Below are 18,900 nucleotides of genomic sequence, written 5' to 3'. Positions count from 1 at the left end.
TTGTAAGTATTGAAATCAGATTCTGTAAGTAATCTGATTTCATTTAAGTACATATCATTTAAGTACTCGTTTCAGATCCTAAAATAATTGAAATGAGATTCTGTTAGTATTGGTATCAGATCCTGTAAGTGTTGGTTTAATATCCTGTAAGTATTGAAATCAGATCCTGTAAGTATCAATGTCAGATCATGTAAGTATTGGTATCACATTCTGTAAGTATTGGTATCATATTCTGTAAATTTTGGAATCAGATCCAGTAAGTATTGGTATCAGATCATGTAGGTATATCTATCAGATCCTGTAAGTATTGGTATTAGAACATGTAAGTATTGGAATCAGGTCCTATAAGTCTTGGAATCAGATCCTGTAAGAATTTGCTTCAGATCATTTAGGTATTGAATATCAGATCCTGTCAGTATTGTTATTAGAACTTGTAAGTATTAGAATTAGGTCCTGTAAGTATTGGAATTAGATTCTGTAAGTATTGGTATCACATCCTCTAAGTACCAGTATTGGTATCAGGTCCTGAAAGTATTGGAATCAGATCCTGTAAGTATTGGAAGCAGGTCCTGAAAGTATTGGAATCAGATCCTGTAAGTATTGGAATCAGGTCCTGAAAGTATTGGGATAAGATTCTGTAAGTATTGGAATCAGGTCCTGAAAGTATTGGAATCAGATCCTGTAAGTATTGGTATCACATCCTCTAAGTACCAGTATTGGTATCAGGTCCTGAAAGTATTGGAATCAGATCCTGTAAATATTGGTATCACATCCTCTAAGTACCAGTATTGATATCAGGTCCTGAAAGTATTGGAATCAGATCCTGTTAGTATTGGAATCAGGTCCTGAAAGTATTGGAATCAGGTCTTGAAAGTATTGGAATCAGGTCTTGAAAGTATTGGAATCAGGTCTTGAAAGTATTGGAATCAGATCCTGTAAGAATTGGTATCAGGTCCTGAAAGTATTGGAATCAGATCCTTTAAGTATAAGTATCAGGTACTACAAGTATTGGTAGCAGGTCTTGTAAGTACTTATATCAGATATTGTAAGTACTGTTATTAGATCCTGTAAGTACTTGTATCATATCCTGTAAGTATTGGTATCTGATCCTTGGAATAATGGCATCATATCCTGTTAGTGTTGGAATCATATCATGTAAATGATAATTTAGAATATTATGTAAATGTTATTAAAAATCAGATGGATGTCAGAGACTGTAAGCACTGATATAAGGTCCTGTAAGGGAAATATCACATCCTTTATGTGCATATATTATATCCTGAAATCAGGCAACAAGATCCTAAGAATATGGAAATCAGATCCCATAAGAGGAATGGATGATGTATACGTAAGAATAAAGTATTCTGAAAGAAATTAATAATGTGTTCCTGTAATTAAGAATGTTAGATCATGTAAATAATATTTCATCTTGAAAGTACGAATATGTTTTCTGTAATAAGGTTATCAGTTTCTATCTGCTTTATGATGTATCAGACGTCAGGTAATCATGTGCTCACAATAAATTGAACAACAAGACTGAATCCTTTTACTATGAAATAAGTAAGAAAGGATAACAAAATGTAAGTTTGTAAAGTGCATTGATCGAGTATTGATCTGTTCTGTGCGTGCCTTTCCCAGGGTGAATGGGTCAACGTGCGCTGCAGCCGCCTCTGTGGAGTACTGGTCGTGGAGACACTACACGTGTGACACACTCCACAAGTTCGTCTGCAACAGGTCTTTAGGTAAGTCATGCAGTGAAGATTTTTTTGTTCATAAAAATGCATTTGTGTGTTTTGAAAATTGTGACTCACCAAAAATCATTTGTTTGAAACACTGCAGACAAAACTGATAAAAAACTTCTTTAGATGCTTAAACAATTGTTCTGTTTGCTAGGCATGTTGTTTTGAATAAACCCTAGCCCTCACATTACTTAAACATTACTTTACATGTTTTAATTTATATGATTCATTAAGGCTTAGAAATCTATAACAACAGATAATTAATTATTGTTATGAAGCTGTTTTTTTTACATGTTTTTTGCATATGACACAAATTATTTTTTATAAACATGTACTTTTCTTTTTGATCTGAAGTCCTGATAATCTAACCTCCTGATTCATGAGCTCCTTTATGTTATATGTTTATGTTTACGTATATTGTGTTACATGTTAATTCTGCTTTCAGGGGTGTGCCCCACAGGCTGGCTGCAGAATAAAGACCGCTGCTACGAGACGAATGTTGTCAGCGGTTACTGGCAGACATGGTTCAGCGCACAGCAACACTGCCAGTCCACCGGAACATCGCTCCTCATCATAGACAGGTAAGCAGCAACATGTGGAAGCACTGAACTAGAGACACAACAAATATCAATCAACCTAAATTTGTGCGCAACATTCACAAACAATGCACATTCTTAACTAAACCAAATGGATTATAATACACAGGATATTAATAATGTTGGGCTTGATAAGATTTAAAACACACTTGCATTCAACTTATTTCTGAAGCCATGTCACACTCACAGCACATCTAACAATACCAATTAGCTGTAAAGGTGATCTTCATCACATTTTATGGAAACAGTCCAATGTCTAAATATTATAATTTATGGGATGTATGGCATGTATGATCCATCTGTAGTTATTGGAAGTTTGTACAAATTACCATATAGTTGCTAATATTAGAATGTGGTTTGCAAGAGTATATATTTATGTTTTCAGTGTTGATTTGAACAGGTTCCTGATTTTGTATATGTCCCTGATTTGAAACTGTGTAATGGTACAACATGCCTTTGTTTGTTTTTTACATACCGTGAGCTGTATATAAAACCTCAAAGAATTAAAATAAATATTTATCCTACAGTTTGGGCTCTGAATGGAATTTCATTTATGGTCCTAAGTATTTCAATAACTTGACATTAAAGAAACGCTATTTGATTAGTGGTTATTTTATGATTTTTCAGTGCAGATGAACAGCAGTTTATCAGTAACACCTTGCAGACATTGAAAGTTGACCGACTCTGGTTGGGATTTTCAGGTAGCGTCTTTGTTCAATACTTTATCCTTGGACAAGTTTTCACAAAGCCTCTTAGGGAAATCTTAAATTATGATTAACTTTGATGTAATGGAAAATTTATGTTCAATGATTTTGTTATATGCAAAATCCTTTTTTTGTACTTAAAAGGATATAAAAAAATATTTTAGCAAATTTATTTCTTTAATTTGATTACAAAAAAACAACATGTAATGATGTATGGGATAAACAAGAGATGTAAGGAATTTCCTTAAGTTTACCGACCACACTTTCTGAGTTGTGGCCTAGGGCCTACATTTGTTTTTTGTCGTCACTGGTTAACCCAGCTTATCACCTTAAATGACCTTAACATAGCCAGTAGACTTGAATTAAAACACTCCGTTCATTCAATCTGCTGATTTTAGTAAAATCCCCTGGAACATTCGCAACATAACCGCGTCTTTGAATGTAACACTTATTAAAGTAGGAATGTTCAAACTATTCTCTGCATGTTCATGTTGGCCCAACTAGTTACAATTATGCATTAACGGTATCTTTAATCCCGAAGACTTTCTGGGTCAGTGCTGGGTCAGTAAATTGTTAAGAGAAGAAAAAACATACTACATGTATTAATAAATGCCTTATGTTGATAACACAGTATTGCTTTTGAGTTATCAAATAACACGATTTTAGGGAAAGAAATGAATGAAAACCTATCTTTAAATGTGACTTGTCTTTTATTGTGAGATAAAACTACCAAAATAGTATAGTGTCCATGATATATAGGAAATCGTTCAATTATCTAGCCACACATGTGTGATGTATGCTGTCAGTGTGGCTGCAAATCTTTCCTGCAAGCCAGTATAGGCTACCAACATTTGCCATAAATAACTTAGTATGAATTCAATTTTCTATTAGACGCAATGAGATTTGTTAAAGACCTGCATCATGCGAAAATGGGACTTATGCAATATGCTGCCAAGCTAGCTGCATTCTAGCCTGCACATCGGCGCAGTATCGTCAGGATAGTCATACTTAGGAGGGTACTGTGGAGATAACATGAAAGCTTGCGTGTTTTTTAATAGCGGAAAGCGAAGCCCTTGACCAGACTGTGCAAGTGCGCAGACTGGGCTTGAGCTATGCTGGCCACATATTCCATAAGGCCAATTTTTGCATGACATGGATGTTACAGTGTTATTTAAATTTGTTGAAAGAAAACTGTGTCTTAATCAAATATCTAATGTTTCGATGACAAACAAATACATTGATAACGAGCCACTTGAGGATACATATGATGTGATCACAAATAGTAAAATTTGTATCTATGAACACTAATATGTGGTTTAATATATGTGCACTTCATGACATAGATAAGCCACTTTTCAGTGAAACAAGAAATATCTTTAAAAAAGATATACGGCTTTGATTGTGGTTGGAGTTTATGGAAGGTAAAGATTAAGATGAATGAGATCAAGGAAAGCTAATATCTTTTTCTGTGCAGTTTTTAGCTGCATCAAACGCAGTACGGGATGTTACTCGGAGTTTTCGCGGCTTATTTTTCATTATTACATATTGCTAGTCATAAACCTATAGATACAAAACAGAAAACCAAAGTCAACCGGCCACACGCGAAGTCTCCGTACATATTTTAAATATGTATACCACGTTCTTCGAACAAACCTGTTTTAGTGGTTTATCGGGCATTGCTATTTGATTTGATTATTAACAGTATCGAGAATCATCACGCTCATACTTAATACATTAGTCAATATGATGCAATAATACATTAGTAAATATGATGAAATAATTCTTGTTAATTAATTAAAAATAATATTTATCATGGTATTGTTGAAAACACATTAAGAATCTATTATTGACATGCCATAATAATATCGCTGGATATCTTCATTAAACATCTTTCTGGTAAAGAAAATTCCAGTTCACCTAGTTCACCCTATAGCGTCTTTATTATATAACTATTATTTTACTGACCGCGAACTCCGATCAGCACATAAGGTCTGACCTGTATATAAACTCTGACATTCAATTACACTAACCGCAAACTGACCCCTTATACCTCGCGGGTTGAAATGCATTAAAGGGAGGCATCGCTTCCACTGCTCTTTATACTTTTTACATATAACATGTTGACAGGAATATGGAAGTCAGTACTAAATATGAGAACATGGCCTTTAAGTACACAACGTTATCACGCTGGAAGTCCTCTGAAAATAAAGGTGCACGCACAAACTGTATTGATGTCGAGATTGAGTGTAAAACTGTTCTATCTATTATGCCTTTTTATTAGAGATAAAACTGTTTTATGCTGAACACGCAGTAAAACAGTGTTACAAAGACGCGGACATGTTTCCAATGTTCAAGTGGTATTATCAAATCAGCCAATGCAGTCAATGAAGTGTATTCATCTGTACTTGGCCGCGGGAAGTTTTATTTGAATTGTATTGTATGCTAACAAAGGTCACGTGAGGTGAAAAGCTGGCGTAGTCAGCTCCGCCGAAAAAGAACACAGCAATACTGGTTTTATTGGTAATTCAATTTTACAGTACTACCCCTTTAATATTTTTATTTTTATTTTACAGTACTGCCCCTGGATTTTTTTCACGTCATGGTGTCATCGCTTCTCAATTGCATGTTACGATACTCTTTCACTGTTCTTGGCTACATTGATTTTTTTTACGTCATTGCTTCTATATTGCTTCATATGACACGCTTTCACTGTTTTAATCTACATGCATAGGTCATTGGGTTTATAGCGTTCAATATTATTATATTAATTTTCTCTCTGATGTGCGTTTCTTGTTTGATTTATTTTTTAGCAGTCACATAAACAACCAAGCTTAGAATGTAATATGGATCTTTTACACCCATTATTGCTGCTTTTTCTTGTATTTGCAGGATGATGATCTGAAATATTAACTTCAAGATGTTATATTCTTAAATCTTTTTCTAAAAAGAAGGGATGTAGTTGACACTTGTTCGTAGTTTCATTTCATCATTCCTCAAAAAGTTGTAATTCTGTTGCTAGGTCTCTTTCCTACCATTGAGTAATTAAACGGTAATTAAATTGAATACGTTTTAATTTCCTTTTATTATTGTTTAATTTGAGTTGCAATGCTATGAGGTTAAATTTTATTTACACTTATATGTATCATGAATATTGCCAGGCCAAGTGTGAGGTTAAGCGCCCTAAAACCGGTTTAAACCCCCAATGCTTTACATGGACCGTTCCAAGGCGGTGACCCCAGCTTTATTCTTATATGTGTTTATGTTGTTTTGTATTGTGCTGTTTTGTACTGTTTAGGCAATTGGTCACTAGCTTGCCTTAAATAAATGACCAACTAATTGTTTATAATGAGAATGCAATACTGCTCCAACCAATGGAGTTTCACTTCTTTATTTTAAACCTTTGTTATTTTTTAAATAAATTAGAAAAGTAAATTTTCTAACTTATTATTTCAAAGTCAGGACATAAGCCAATTAACAGATGCATTTATCTATAATAAGATCTGCTAGTTTTTTACCTTGAACCATTATGCCTATTTGAATGTTTTTGTAAACGTTGTAGCATTGTCCCTTGGATGTTGCCTAAAGGGTTCTGGTTGGCATCACATTATTTGTACTATTCATAGCTTTGGTGGCTTAGATTAGCTATGAATATAAAAAATAGTATTTTACATAACTGATTTTCAAATATTTTCACAGCAAGGCATTGTATTTTTATGCCCCCGAAGGAGGGCATATAGTGATCGGACGGTCCGTCCGTCCGTCCGTCTTTCTGTCTCACTTTGCGTTTAGGTTTCTCAAAATGCTCATAACTTCTATGTTTCTTGAGATATAACCTTCATATTTGGTATGCATGTGAATATGGACAAGGCCTTTCCATACGAACACAAATTTCGACCCCTGTGACCTTGAACTTGAACTTAGGGTCCGCATTTAGGTTTCGAAATCGGTATTTAGGTTTCGAAAAATGCTCATATCTTCTATGTCCCTTGAGATATAACCTTCATATTTGGTATGCATGTGTAAATGGACAAGGCCTTTCCATATGCACAAAAAGTTTGACCCCTGTGACCTTCACCTTGAACTTAGGGCTCGCATTAAGGTTTCGAAATCTGCATTTAGGTTTCGAAAATGCTCATAACTTCTATGTCCCTTGAGATATAACCTTCATATTTGGTATGCATGTGTATAATTATGGACAAGGCCTTTCCATATGCACACAAATTTTGACCCCTGTGACCTTGACCTTAAACTTAGGGTCCGAATTTAGGTTTCAAAATCTGCATTTATGTTTCGAAAAATGCTCATAACTTCTATGTCCCTTGAGATATAACCTTCATATTTGGCATGCATGTGTATATGGACAAGGCCTTTCCATACGCACAACAATTTTGTCCCCTGTGACCTTGACCTTGAACTTAGGGTCCGAGTTTAGGTTTCAAAATGTGCGTTTAGGTTTCGAAAAATGCTCATTACTTCAATCAAAGAGTTTATAGGGGGCATATGTCATCCTATGTTGACAGCTCTTGTTTTAATTGTTATAATGTTAAATATGTAAGGGGACTTTTATCTGTTATTCAAAATTTAATGTACTGTTACCTTAAGTTATAATTATTTTTGCTGATTTTGTGCCAGATATGAATGCATCTGATGTACTTCTCTGGGTGGATGGTAATGCTGTCCAGAACAGCAGTCGCTACCAGAACTTCGACACAAACTTCCCACTTTTAATCAACACTAGATTTGACTGCGGTCTCATTATCAGAGGTATTTTTTTTTTGTAATGAATTTACGCCTAAATATCTTGCACTGTCTTGACCTGCCAAATGTGAACATATATTTTTTACAATATTATACTGTATTGCCCTTACTTTGAATGTCTTTAACCTTAAGATTTTTGCATATAATTGGTGGGGTTACTGTGAAAACAGCTGAATACTCAAATTACATGCAAATATTTGTATTATGAAAATAAAACTTAATCATTATGATTATAATAATAATAATAATAATAATAATAATAATAATAATAATAATAATAATAATAATAATAATAATAATAATTATTATTATTATTAGTAGTAGTAGTAGTAGTAGTAGCAGTAGCAGTAGCAGTAGCAGCAGCAGCAGCAGCAGAGGAAGTAGTAGTAGTAGAAGTAGCAGCACCAGCAACAGCAGCAGCAGCAGTAGTAGTAGTTTTGTTAAAATGTATTAAATTATGATATTATAAATGTTTTCTGTTTATTAGGACAGAACTCTCGGTGGTCCAATGCCTACTGCTTTAACCACAATGCTTTCTTCTGCGAGATGAAAATCACAGGAACACCAATAACAACCACACAAACTAGTTGTAAGTAATGGGCTTCCAAATACATCTGACACCAATAGGGTAGTGAAAAAGACATGATTTTAATTAAACAGTTTAATCAGAATTTCTAATGCATTAAATGTATATCTTTATTGTTGGTTTGAACTAAATTGATTTATTAAGGGAAGAAATATTTTATCAACGAACCATTTATAAAAATGCTGAAATCTTATAAAGTGTCTGAAATGTCTTTAAATAGTTAAGCCATGTTGATTAATATCTTTTTGAACTTTTTTGTAACTGTTTAATAATCAAGAACTAATGCCACCTTTTTATTTTAATGGGTAAATCAGTAAACATTAACTTCAACGCATAAGACCGCAGTATTTTTTGTTCTTGTCTGATTGGACTCACATGGTCTGTGTATTGGCTTTGACTTTTGTTACAAAACTTAAGACAATTTGAAATGTTGCAGAGATCGAGACATTCACTTTGCAAAAAGTGGCTGTCGGACTGACACACTGTTTGTCACTATTTAACTTTTGTTTATTCAAACATTGCATTTCCCTCAGCGCTGTTTGAATGTGACCAGGACTGGCGACTGTTTGGTCAGAGCTGCTACTACTTTGGTCCCGTCAGGAACCAGTCTCTGAAGAGCTGGGCTGAGGCGTCTGACTACTGTCAGGCTGCAGGCGACGGCCTCGTCATCATCGGAGACCCATTTGAGATGTCCTTTGTAACAGGTATTGTATTATACCCCCTCCTACTAAGAAGTATCTTGAATAACAAAGGACGTCTGTATGTCTTTCCATCTATTGGTCTGTTTGTTTAACTGTAGATGCAAATCTGTCTGTAAAAGTTGTTTACTTTTTAACATACTTATCTAATATTATTAACCAAAAATTTACTTCTCTGAAACTGCAAGATCCAGAGCTTTTATATTCTATATGTAACAGTTTATAGAGGTCTTTTTCTGCGTTAGATTGCACACATTTTTTTTAATTTATCTATAAATTAATATTTGAATCTATTAATTTTATCTCAATTTTATTGAAAGCCTGAGGCTTGTCGAAACCCTCTTGAGTCTGTTTCCTGGTACTAGACAAGTACTTGGTGTCTTTTGGGGAGATTGAAAGATACCCCACAGTGGGGATCGAACCTGCGACCTCCCGGTTAACTAGGCAGACACCCTACCCACTATGTCACGGTGACCTTTTTAATATTTATAATATATATGGATCAAATTTTTTGTTACAGGTGTAAATGTCAGAGCTTTACCTTTTAACAAATGAATATTTGTGTTTACATTATTGCCCATAATGAATGATTGAACCGTCCAGATATGCAGTCAAGTATCCTGACTGCATGGATTGGACTCAAATACAACAAGGTTACACACAACCTCACCTGGGTGGATGGCACGATTCCTGGACAACACTGGGTACGAGAACATTTGGCATTTTTGTCTCAAAATTAAAGCAGCAGTCCAAATGATTTGTGAATAAGAACAACACTTTTCAAAAATTGATAATTTTGACCACTCTTTTTATAAAGTTTCATGAAGATGTGGTATTTTGTAATGTATAATACCGTATTTGATAGATTGTGATACCTCTTGGGTAAGTTCATAATTGTGTATTTTGCATTACTTAATTAAACCTTCCCGTGCCGCGACCGGATTTATCCGGTCAGGCAATTCTTAAATTTTAATCTTCTGCCGCAAAGATGTGGCTTATTATCTTATATAAACACTGGAAAGTCAGAAGTGAAAGTAATAATAACTACAACAACATGTTCTATTGAATTCTCTATGCTTTGAAGTTAAGAGGACTCCAAGAAGACATCATATTCCTGGATGGTAATTATTTTTTTAGAAATGTTAAAACTGAATCAAATTAATGGCATTCTTTTCCAAAAAAAGTAATATCTTTCTTTTTATGTAATATCAAGCGCAACGAGACAAACTTCTACCCTGGAGAGCCAGACGACATAGATGAAGGCCAGGAATGCATACAGATCATAGGGGGCCGGCAGGACTTCTCGGGGGCCTGGGACGATGGCAACTGTTCTATGGAGCAGGGCTTCATCTGTGAGAAGGGTGCAAGTGAGTGGCAGAGTTGGGATTTTGCAGAAGGGATTTTCATTTTCATGGTTTGTTTTATTGACTCTAAAGAGTGGTTGAAGTCGTATGGCATTTAATACAAATCAACAAATAAGTTTAACTATAAATTATGTTAAATTAATGCCATGCTATAATCTATTCACTGTAAATTCATTCAAATGTCTAAAGTACATAGAAATCTTGATTCTTTTGTTTGCATTAATAAAAGAAACATGTGTCGGAGGAAGGTGTTTGTCAATAGATCTACACCTCATTGGGTTCACAGAAATCATTGGGTTGTTATTGGTTTGCTACACATTTCACGATATATTAACATTGTAAGAATGGCTTTTTTCATAAACACAAGGTGTTTTTGTCTGTAAAATTAACAAATGGCTGTTATTTGATCATTCATATAAGAATTTATTTTAAACCTAAGTGTAACATTGTTACGAAATACAAATGAAATACATGCCATATACACCAGCACTCATACTTTTTTAACAATATACTAGCAATAGTTCTTGACCATTATTGACAAAGATTATTTTGATCTTATTATGGCCCCTTCAAATAATTGTTTTGCTGGCTGTCTGTCGGTCAGTCTGTCGGTTGACCAGTTTGTTTCCGATCAATAACTCGTCAATTGACCAATTAGCTTGATACTTAAAATGTGTATTGGTCTTGGACAGTAGATGACCTCTATTGAAATTGGGGTCACTAGGTCACCGGTCAAGGTCAATGTCACAAAAAGTGTGAAAATCGTTTCTGATCAATAACTTGTCATTTGATTGACTGATTCGCTTGATACTTCACATGTGAATTGGCTTTGGACAGTAAAATGACGCCTATCAAAATTGTGGTCACTAGTTGAAAGGTCAAGGTCACTGTGTCAAGGCCCTGTTTGTGGGGCATCAGTCTCTAACCGCGGAGCTCTTGTTTGATATTGATTTCCATTCTTTTTTAATTGATTAATGCAATTTTGTAATCAATTTTTAAATTGATTCAACAAAAAATGAAATAAATCTTCAGCTTTTAATTTCTTTAAATAAATTTGTCAAGTGTAATAAAAAGTTGTGTGACGTTTTGAGCCTGTATTTATTATTGTTACAAGCACAATAATAATCATAGCAAAATAAATATTTAGAATTGTCACTAACAGTACTGAAAGTCATGAAAAATGATGTTAATGTAAATGAAATATGCAAATAAATAAATTTTATATTAAAGGTAATAATTTGTTCAGCTTAAAACATGATAATAAATAAGAACCTAATGTTATTGTGCTACTATTTTGGGTGTAAATATGTTTATTGTGCTCACCTTCATTGTTTCAGAACTGAAGACCTACATTGGGCCACCAACAGATCCTGCTATTCCAGGCAGTAAGTTGGTTTTACTATGAATTGCTGATATGTCATGCAGAATAGACTTGACAGTTACAACTGGTCACAAGCTGTGGTACAATGAGTAATTATTTCTATTCTGCAAAAGACACATATGCTTTTAATGTTTGACTACTGTGCTCGCTCTGTTGTTAACTTTGTTTTAAGTTTTGAACCTATTGATTTGTTTTGATACTAAAACAATGTTTTTTTGCCATCTTGGCTTTCATAAGACACATTCTTTGTCACATTTCAGACACATATTATGCTTCAATTGCATTTCAAATGCAATTGATTTTACAGTGACTTTCAGACTTAGATCATGCTATTATGAATGACCTTTCAGATGCATTTGATTAACCCTTTGCATGCTGGGAAATTTGTCGTCTGCTAAAATGTCGTCTGCTGAATTTGTAAAATAAGCATTTTCTTCATTTTTTTAGCTCACCTGAGCGATAGCTCGAGGTGAGCTATTGTGATCACTCAGCGTCCAGTGTCCGTCCGTCCGTCCGTCCGTCCGTCCGTCCGTAAACATTTTGTAAACATCTTCTTCTACTAAACCATTGAGCCAATTTCAACTAAATTTCATGTGGAGCATCCCTAGGTCATGGGACAAAAGAATTGTTAAAAAAAATTTGATCGCATAACCAAGATGGTCGCCATGACCATATATGGTAAAAACCTTAAAAAATCTTCTTGTCAGAAACCGCTCATCAGATTTTCAAAAAATTTCACAGGGATGACCTTTGAGGGCTCCCCTGAAAAAGTTGTTCAAAGAAATTTGATTCGTCAAAAAACATGGCCGCAGGAGCTCGTTGAACTTTGCATGTTTATTCGTTTTTGCCTATTTTGTGAAAACTTTCAAAAATCTTCCACATTTTTTGTCCGATCCTTTCCAAATTTGCACAGTGTCTTTATATCAATGAGGACACGAACCCTACAAAAAATGAGCATTATTGGTCCATGAAGTACAGAATTACCTCCCCTTGAATTGAGAAAATGGTGTTTATGCAATAAAGTCCAAATTTTTCATGCAATTCTTTCCAAACTTGTAAGGATTTAGCATGGTTCAAACAAGGGAAACAACTACGGTTAATGCATGTTCTTTTTATTACAGATTTGCCTCCCTTTAATTCATTCAAAATCTCATTTTACAGCAGAGATTCCAAATCTGACCTGTAAATGAGCCCCATATTTACTGCTGGTGCTATGTTACCTTTTCCCATTTGATCATTCTTAAGTATTGGTCTTGTAATGCTGCTACTGCTACTGCTACTGCTACTGCTACTACTACTACTACTACTACTACTACTACTACTACGACTACTACTACTACTACTTCTACTACTACTACTACTACTACTACTACTACTACTTCTACTACTACTACCACTACTACTACTACTACTACTACTACTACTACTACTACTACTACTACTACTACTACTAGTACTACTACTACTACTACTACTAGTACTACTACTACTAGTACTACTACCACCACCACCACCACCACCACCACCACCACGTCTACTATTACTACTTCTACTACTACTGCCACTACTACTACTACTTTTACCACTACTACTACTACTACTACTACTACTACTACTACTACTACCACTACTACTACTACTACTACTACTACTACTGCTACTACTTCTACTACTACTTCTACTACTACTTCTACTACTACTTCTACTACTACTACTACTACTACTACTACTACTACTACTACTACTACTACTACTACTACTACAACTACTATTACTACTACTACTACTACTACTACTACTACTACTACTACTACTACTACTACTACTACTACTACTACTACACCACCACCACCACCACCACCACCACCACCACCACCATTCACAGTGACAAAAAACGTATTCACACAATGGCTGCTACTACAACTTATAGCCCATATAGGGGGGCATGCATGTTTTACAAACAGCCCTTGTTTCTATGGGATTTTAACCACAACTGTTCATGTTTATCTCCGACACATATTTTTAGGTCACCTGTCATGAAGTGACACGGTGAGCTTATGTGATCGTGTGATGTCCGGCGTCCGTTGTGCGTGCCTGCGTGTGTCTGTGCGTCCGTCCGTCAACAATTTGTTTGTGTAGACAGTAGAGGTCACAGTTTGCATCCAATCTTGATGAAATTTGGTCAAAATGTTTATCTTGATGAAATCCGGTTTGGGATTGTATTTGGGTCATCTGGGGTCAAAAACAAGGTCACTAGGTCAAATAATAGAACAACCTTCTGTAGACAATAGAGGTCACAGTTTTCATCCAATCTTTATGAAATTTGGTCAGAATGTTTATCTTGATGAAATCTGGGTTGGGATTTTATTTGGGTCATCTGGGGTCAAAAACTAGGTCACTAGGTCAAATAATAGAAAAACCTTGTGTAGACATTAGAGATCACAGTTTTCATCCAACCTTTATGAAATTTGGTCAGAATTCTTGATGAAATCTGGGTGGGATTGTATTTGGGTCATCTGGGGTAAAAATCTAGTTCAAATAAATAGAAAAACCTTGTGTTGACAAAAGAGGTCACAGTTTTCATCCAATATTTATGAACTGTGGTCAGAATGTTTATCTTGATGAAATCTGGATTGGGATTGTATTTGGGTCATCTAGAGTCAGGAACTAGGTCACTAGGTCAAATCATAGAAAAACATTGTGTAGACAATAGAGGTCATAGTTTTCATCTGATCTTAATGAGTCAGGTGAGCGATTCAGGGCCATCATGGCCCTCTTGTTTCAAAGAATACTATCAGAATAGCAAACAGGCCTTTAAAATTCGGTTCCTGCACTGAAAGGGTTAAACAATAGCATTTCAGATATACACTTGGAGACTTTTCTACGGCAACACGTTTTCAAATCAATATAGCTCGCTTATTTTAGATCGGATTTTGTTGAAATTTGGACTCAGACTAGATCAACATATGTCTAATACTTCATGTAAATTAAATTGAAATCGATCAACATAAAAATATCAAACATAGAAAATTTAAAAAATCACTGAAAAAGTAAAATTCGCAAAATCGTATAATGTGAAATAATAATGTGAAAAGTAAAACGCTTAAACTTACACGTCTTAATGACTAATGAGCTTGTAACAATGCTATCTAATTAATATTATGTTTTCCTGGTGTAAAAACCCACCTAGAATGATGACATTGAAATTAAATTGGAATTGTAAAGCACGCTGTGCTACACTTGATGACTTTTTGAACGCAGCATTTTTCAAACTTAAATATCTCAGTTATGAGTAAATATTTTGACTTAACATTGTACATGTGATTATTTGACTACAATATGTACAAGCGAATGATGAAATCATTCATCAGTGTCGATCAGATGCTTCAGCAAGTGGGGAAGGTAGCCTGCAACATGCCAATTGCGCTGTTGCGCTCCTGAAATTTTATATGAGACATATTGATTTTTTAATTAATTTTATGTTTTCGTGATGTATCAACCCACCTAAAGTGAAGAAATTTAAATACATTAGAATCATATCGCGTTTCAATATTTTCATGTACAAAAAGATGAAACCACTCCTACCCCACTTGCAAAAACTCCTGATTGTCACGGATGAATGATTTTATCGTAATCTTGCATGGAATATAGTCAAATGATCACATGTGAAATTTTAAATAAAAATGTTAACTCATTACTTTTAGAAGCATATCAATTATGCTTCATTGACATTTCAGATGTGTTGTCCCCGCAGTGTGGTACCGGTTGGTCATACAGTTCCAGCGACAACAACTGTTACCAGGTGGTTCTGAACAGACCCAAGACATGGTCGGCTGCACGCGCTGACTGCATACAGCAGGGTGGAGACCTGCTGAGCGTTCCGGGACGCCTGGAACAGAACTTTGTTCAAGGTGGGGTGACAGGTTTATTAATACTGCGCTACTTAACAGCATCTGGATTTATATGCATGCCCTATGTCAATCAATTTGTCTGTTCAACATAATTTATGTCTGTATGCAATATGTATTGTCTGTATGCAATATGTATAGTGTCAATTGTTACAATGAATAGTAGCATGTTTATACTAGTGTATATGTTTCACGTGGTCTGTCAGTATAATTTTAGTGCCTGCCCCAAAACTCCATTTATCTTTTAAAGGATTTGTGTGACATATGGCTCAAATGAGGTTATTGAGAGGGAATGCAGAAACCATGGGTCAGTCATGCTGTCTGAAGGTTGAAGTTAAACTTGAATTTCAAACATTTGAGCCCCTATATCTATCTGCAACTGTGATGTCTGGTTCATATCACCTTTGCAATAAAAAAAAATCATGAAACTAGGTACATATTTTTTGTCATCATGACGATGTGCAAAAGGCATTTGTCACATATGTTTACTCAAGGTCATGGTCACAATAGGAGGTCAAATATTCACACCTCCAATCTGCGTTTTTCTCAACACCTCTTACACCTTATGAAGCTTTTTCATGAAAAATGCCTCAAATGCATGTGTAATTTTGAAGATGTGCAAAAGGCATGAGTCAGTCATTCTGGCTTAAGGCCACATTGAATGGAAAATATTTCATGAGTCTCTTTCGGCTTTGTGCCTGCTATATATTCTTATGCCTTTTACATGATTGTCATGAAACAGGTCACCTTTTTGGCTCGGCTGTTTTCAGAGAAAACTCAAGGTATTGTCATAGCCAGCTCGTTGTGTCCGTGTCGTGTCTTTTGCCGCCCGCCGTGCTAAAACCTTAAAATTGCCTCTAAAATCAAAGTGCTTCCACCTACAACTTTGAAACTACATATGTAGATGCACCTTGATGAGTTCTACATGCCACACCCATTTTGGGGTCACTAGGTCAAAGGCCAAGGTCACTGTGACCTCTATTTTTTTTTTTTTAATTCTGACAAGCTTTCATTTATTCAAAACTGCACCCGCAGCGGAGCGTTGACACCCGTTATGCCGTGCTCTTGTTAGGTCTTTTAGACAATGTGAAGCAGACATATTGGCTTCTCATGACAGCTCAATGTCAATGTCAAACTTGATACTTAAATGCTTTATTGTTTTGTCATTTCTTAAAATTTTAGCTCCATCCCTATACCCTTACAGCTGTTTCATGTCACACTTATATGTTCAACTTTTGAGCTCGGATAGTTAAGTCCATTCTATATGTGCCCTTTAAAATCCTTTGCCTGCACAATGTTTGTGGCAATCTTGCCATTTCAAAGTCAAGGTCACACTAGTCTTGAAGGTCTAAAGTATCATTGCTGGGATGAAGGTGGCCGGATATAGTTATACATAGAGTTTGCTATGTAACATTAAAAGCAATCATTTGTTAAAAAAGGCTTCAATATTTCAAAATTAGCACCATGTTAAACTTCATTATTGTATATTTTGTCATAAATACATGTGTGTTTAACTCACATAATCTTAGATGACTTTTCAAGGTGAAATGTTTGTAAATAAAAAATGACTGCACTATCGTTGGCTAATATAATGCAACAGTAGCAGGACAATAATAACGATTGTTGCATTTATTACTGTTTTCATTACTTTCCATTTTTGATTGGTAACACAGTTTTAAATGTTGGTTACTTACTAGTAACTCAAGTATGCTTTTTCTGTGATGATGCCTGGATGATTTATGTGGAAGGATAGCAATTAAGGGAAATCTGGTATTATTAGTCCATGTTAAACCCATTTATTTTACCTTAATTGCATCAAGAGCTTTTTGAAATGATTTTGGGTCTGTTTGCTAAGTAGAACAAGTGTGTCTTGTTCTGAGAAAACTGGGAATAATGCATGTGCGTAAAGTGTCGTCCCAGATTAGCCTGAGCAATCAGCACAGGCTAATCAGGGACGACACTTTCCGCTTTAATGGTATTTTTTGTTTAAAAGAAGTCCCTTTTGACCAAAAATCTAGTTTAAGCGAAAAGTGTTGTCCCTGGTTAACCTGTGTGGATTGCACAGGCTAATCTGGGACTACACTTTACGCACATGCATTATGCCCAGTTTTCTCAGAACTCGACTCAAGTGCTTTACATCTTTGAAGATGTAAGGCTCTCACTGTGGTGATAAAACTCTTGACTTCCCTGTCTATAGGCGGACACCATATCGACCACACCCCTGCGACTATAATAATTGAAAACTCAATTTAAAACATGTTAAAAAAGTTTGCCTCATGTTGGATCTACAAAAATATAGTTCGTTATTAAGATATCACTGCAGTGCCCTGAGTTTTGCAAAGAGCTTAAATAACCCATTAAATATATGTATATTTTGTAAACAAAGTGTTTGTTTTGCTCATCAGCCATGCTGAGTTCTGGGTACTATGCCCACATACAGCTGAACTTCTGGATAGGGGCCACCGACCAGGGCCAGGAAGGGGGATGGAGGTGGACTGATGGCTCTCCTTTCAGGTAGGGGTTTAGGGACCATTAATCACGTGTATAGTGCATGAATTAACACCATGGCATGTAGACGATTTTGTTTGATCAAAATTTCTTCGTACACATGGCCTGTTGATTTTTTCTCATTTAAGGGCTTTTTATGTGCCCCTTTTAAGAAGGCGGCATAAAGTACTCACATTTTTGTTAGTAAAACTGACCAGATGGTTGTACCAAAATCCTGTCTCAGCAGTGACTTTGCCATATTGATGGATTTTAAAATATCTTGTCATGATTGGAAACCATTTTAAAGCTGATATCTTGAACAGTCCTGTCTCAGACATAACTTTGCAAGATATTGATGGATTTTAACATAATTTGCACAAATGTAAACCAGCCGTACACAAAGTGTCAGGCACATAACACTTGTCTTTCGTCCTATAAGGTCAAAGTCACACTTAGAGCTCAATGGTCATATTCAGCCATACAACAGCATACCGGGGCTGTAATTTTTGTTGATCATGCAATTTTAAAATAACTTACATTTAATGACCATTATGAGGAAATAGCTTGGAGAATGGAACACCTGTATTCCATTTCTCAAAGGTATAGGTCATGTTTAGAGATTTTAGGTCAAATTTTGCCATTAAAGGGTTTTCTGGACTGTAATTTTGTCATTCATTAA

General features: G+C 35.3%; 1 protein-coding gene across 1 annotated transcript in view; it reads left to right on the top strand.

The window, feature by feature from the left end:
* The window catches only part of LOC127878740 (uncharacterized), a 158,854-nt gene that overhangs the window by 94,662 nt on the left and 45,292 nt on the right, over nucleotides 1-18,900 (top strand). The window contains exons 30-40 of the mRNA XM_052425270.1: nucleotides 1,639-1,742; nucleotides 2,185-2,320; nucleotides 2,963-3,036; nucleotides 7,672-7,803; nucleotides 8,285-8,386; nucleotides 8,917-9,087; nucleotides 9,685-9,785; nucleotides 10,295-10,448; nucleotides 11,783-11,830; nucleotides 15,564-15,737; nucleotides 18,140-18,248. Coding sequence (XP_052281230.1) covers nucleotides 1,639-1,742; nucleotides 2,185-2,320; nucleotides 2,963-3,036; nucleotides 7,672-7,803; nucleotides 8,285-8,386; nucleotides 8,917-9,087; nucleotides 9,685-9,785; nucleotides 10,295-10,448; nucleotides 11,783-11,830; nucleotides 15,564-15,737; nucleotides 18,140-18,248 — 1,305 coding nt within the window. The remainder of the gene's footprint in view (nucleotides 1-1,638; nucleotides 1,743-2,184; nucleotides 2,321-2,962; nucleotides 3,037-7,671; nucleotides 7,804-8,284; nucleotides 8,387-8,916; nucleotides 9,088-9,684; nucleotides 9,786-10,294; nucleotides 10,449-11,782; nucleotides 11,831-15,563; nucleotides 15,738-18,139; nucleotides 18,249-18,900) is intronic.

This window comes from Dreissena polymorpha, chromosome 4 (genome assembly GCF_020536995.1).
Source record: "Dreissena polymorpha isolate Duluth1 chromosome 4, UMN_Dpol_1.0, whole genome shotgun sequence".
Taxonomy (NCBI): Eukaryota; Metazoa; Mollusca; class Bivalvia; order Myida; family Dreissenidae; genus Dreissena; species Dreissena polymorpha.
The sequence above is the reverse complement of the archived record's forward strand: the minus strand, read 5'-3'. Positions and strand labels throughout refer to the sequence as shown.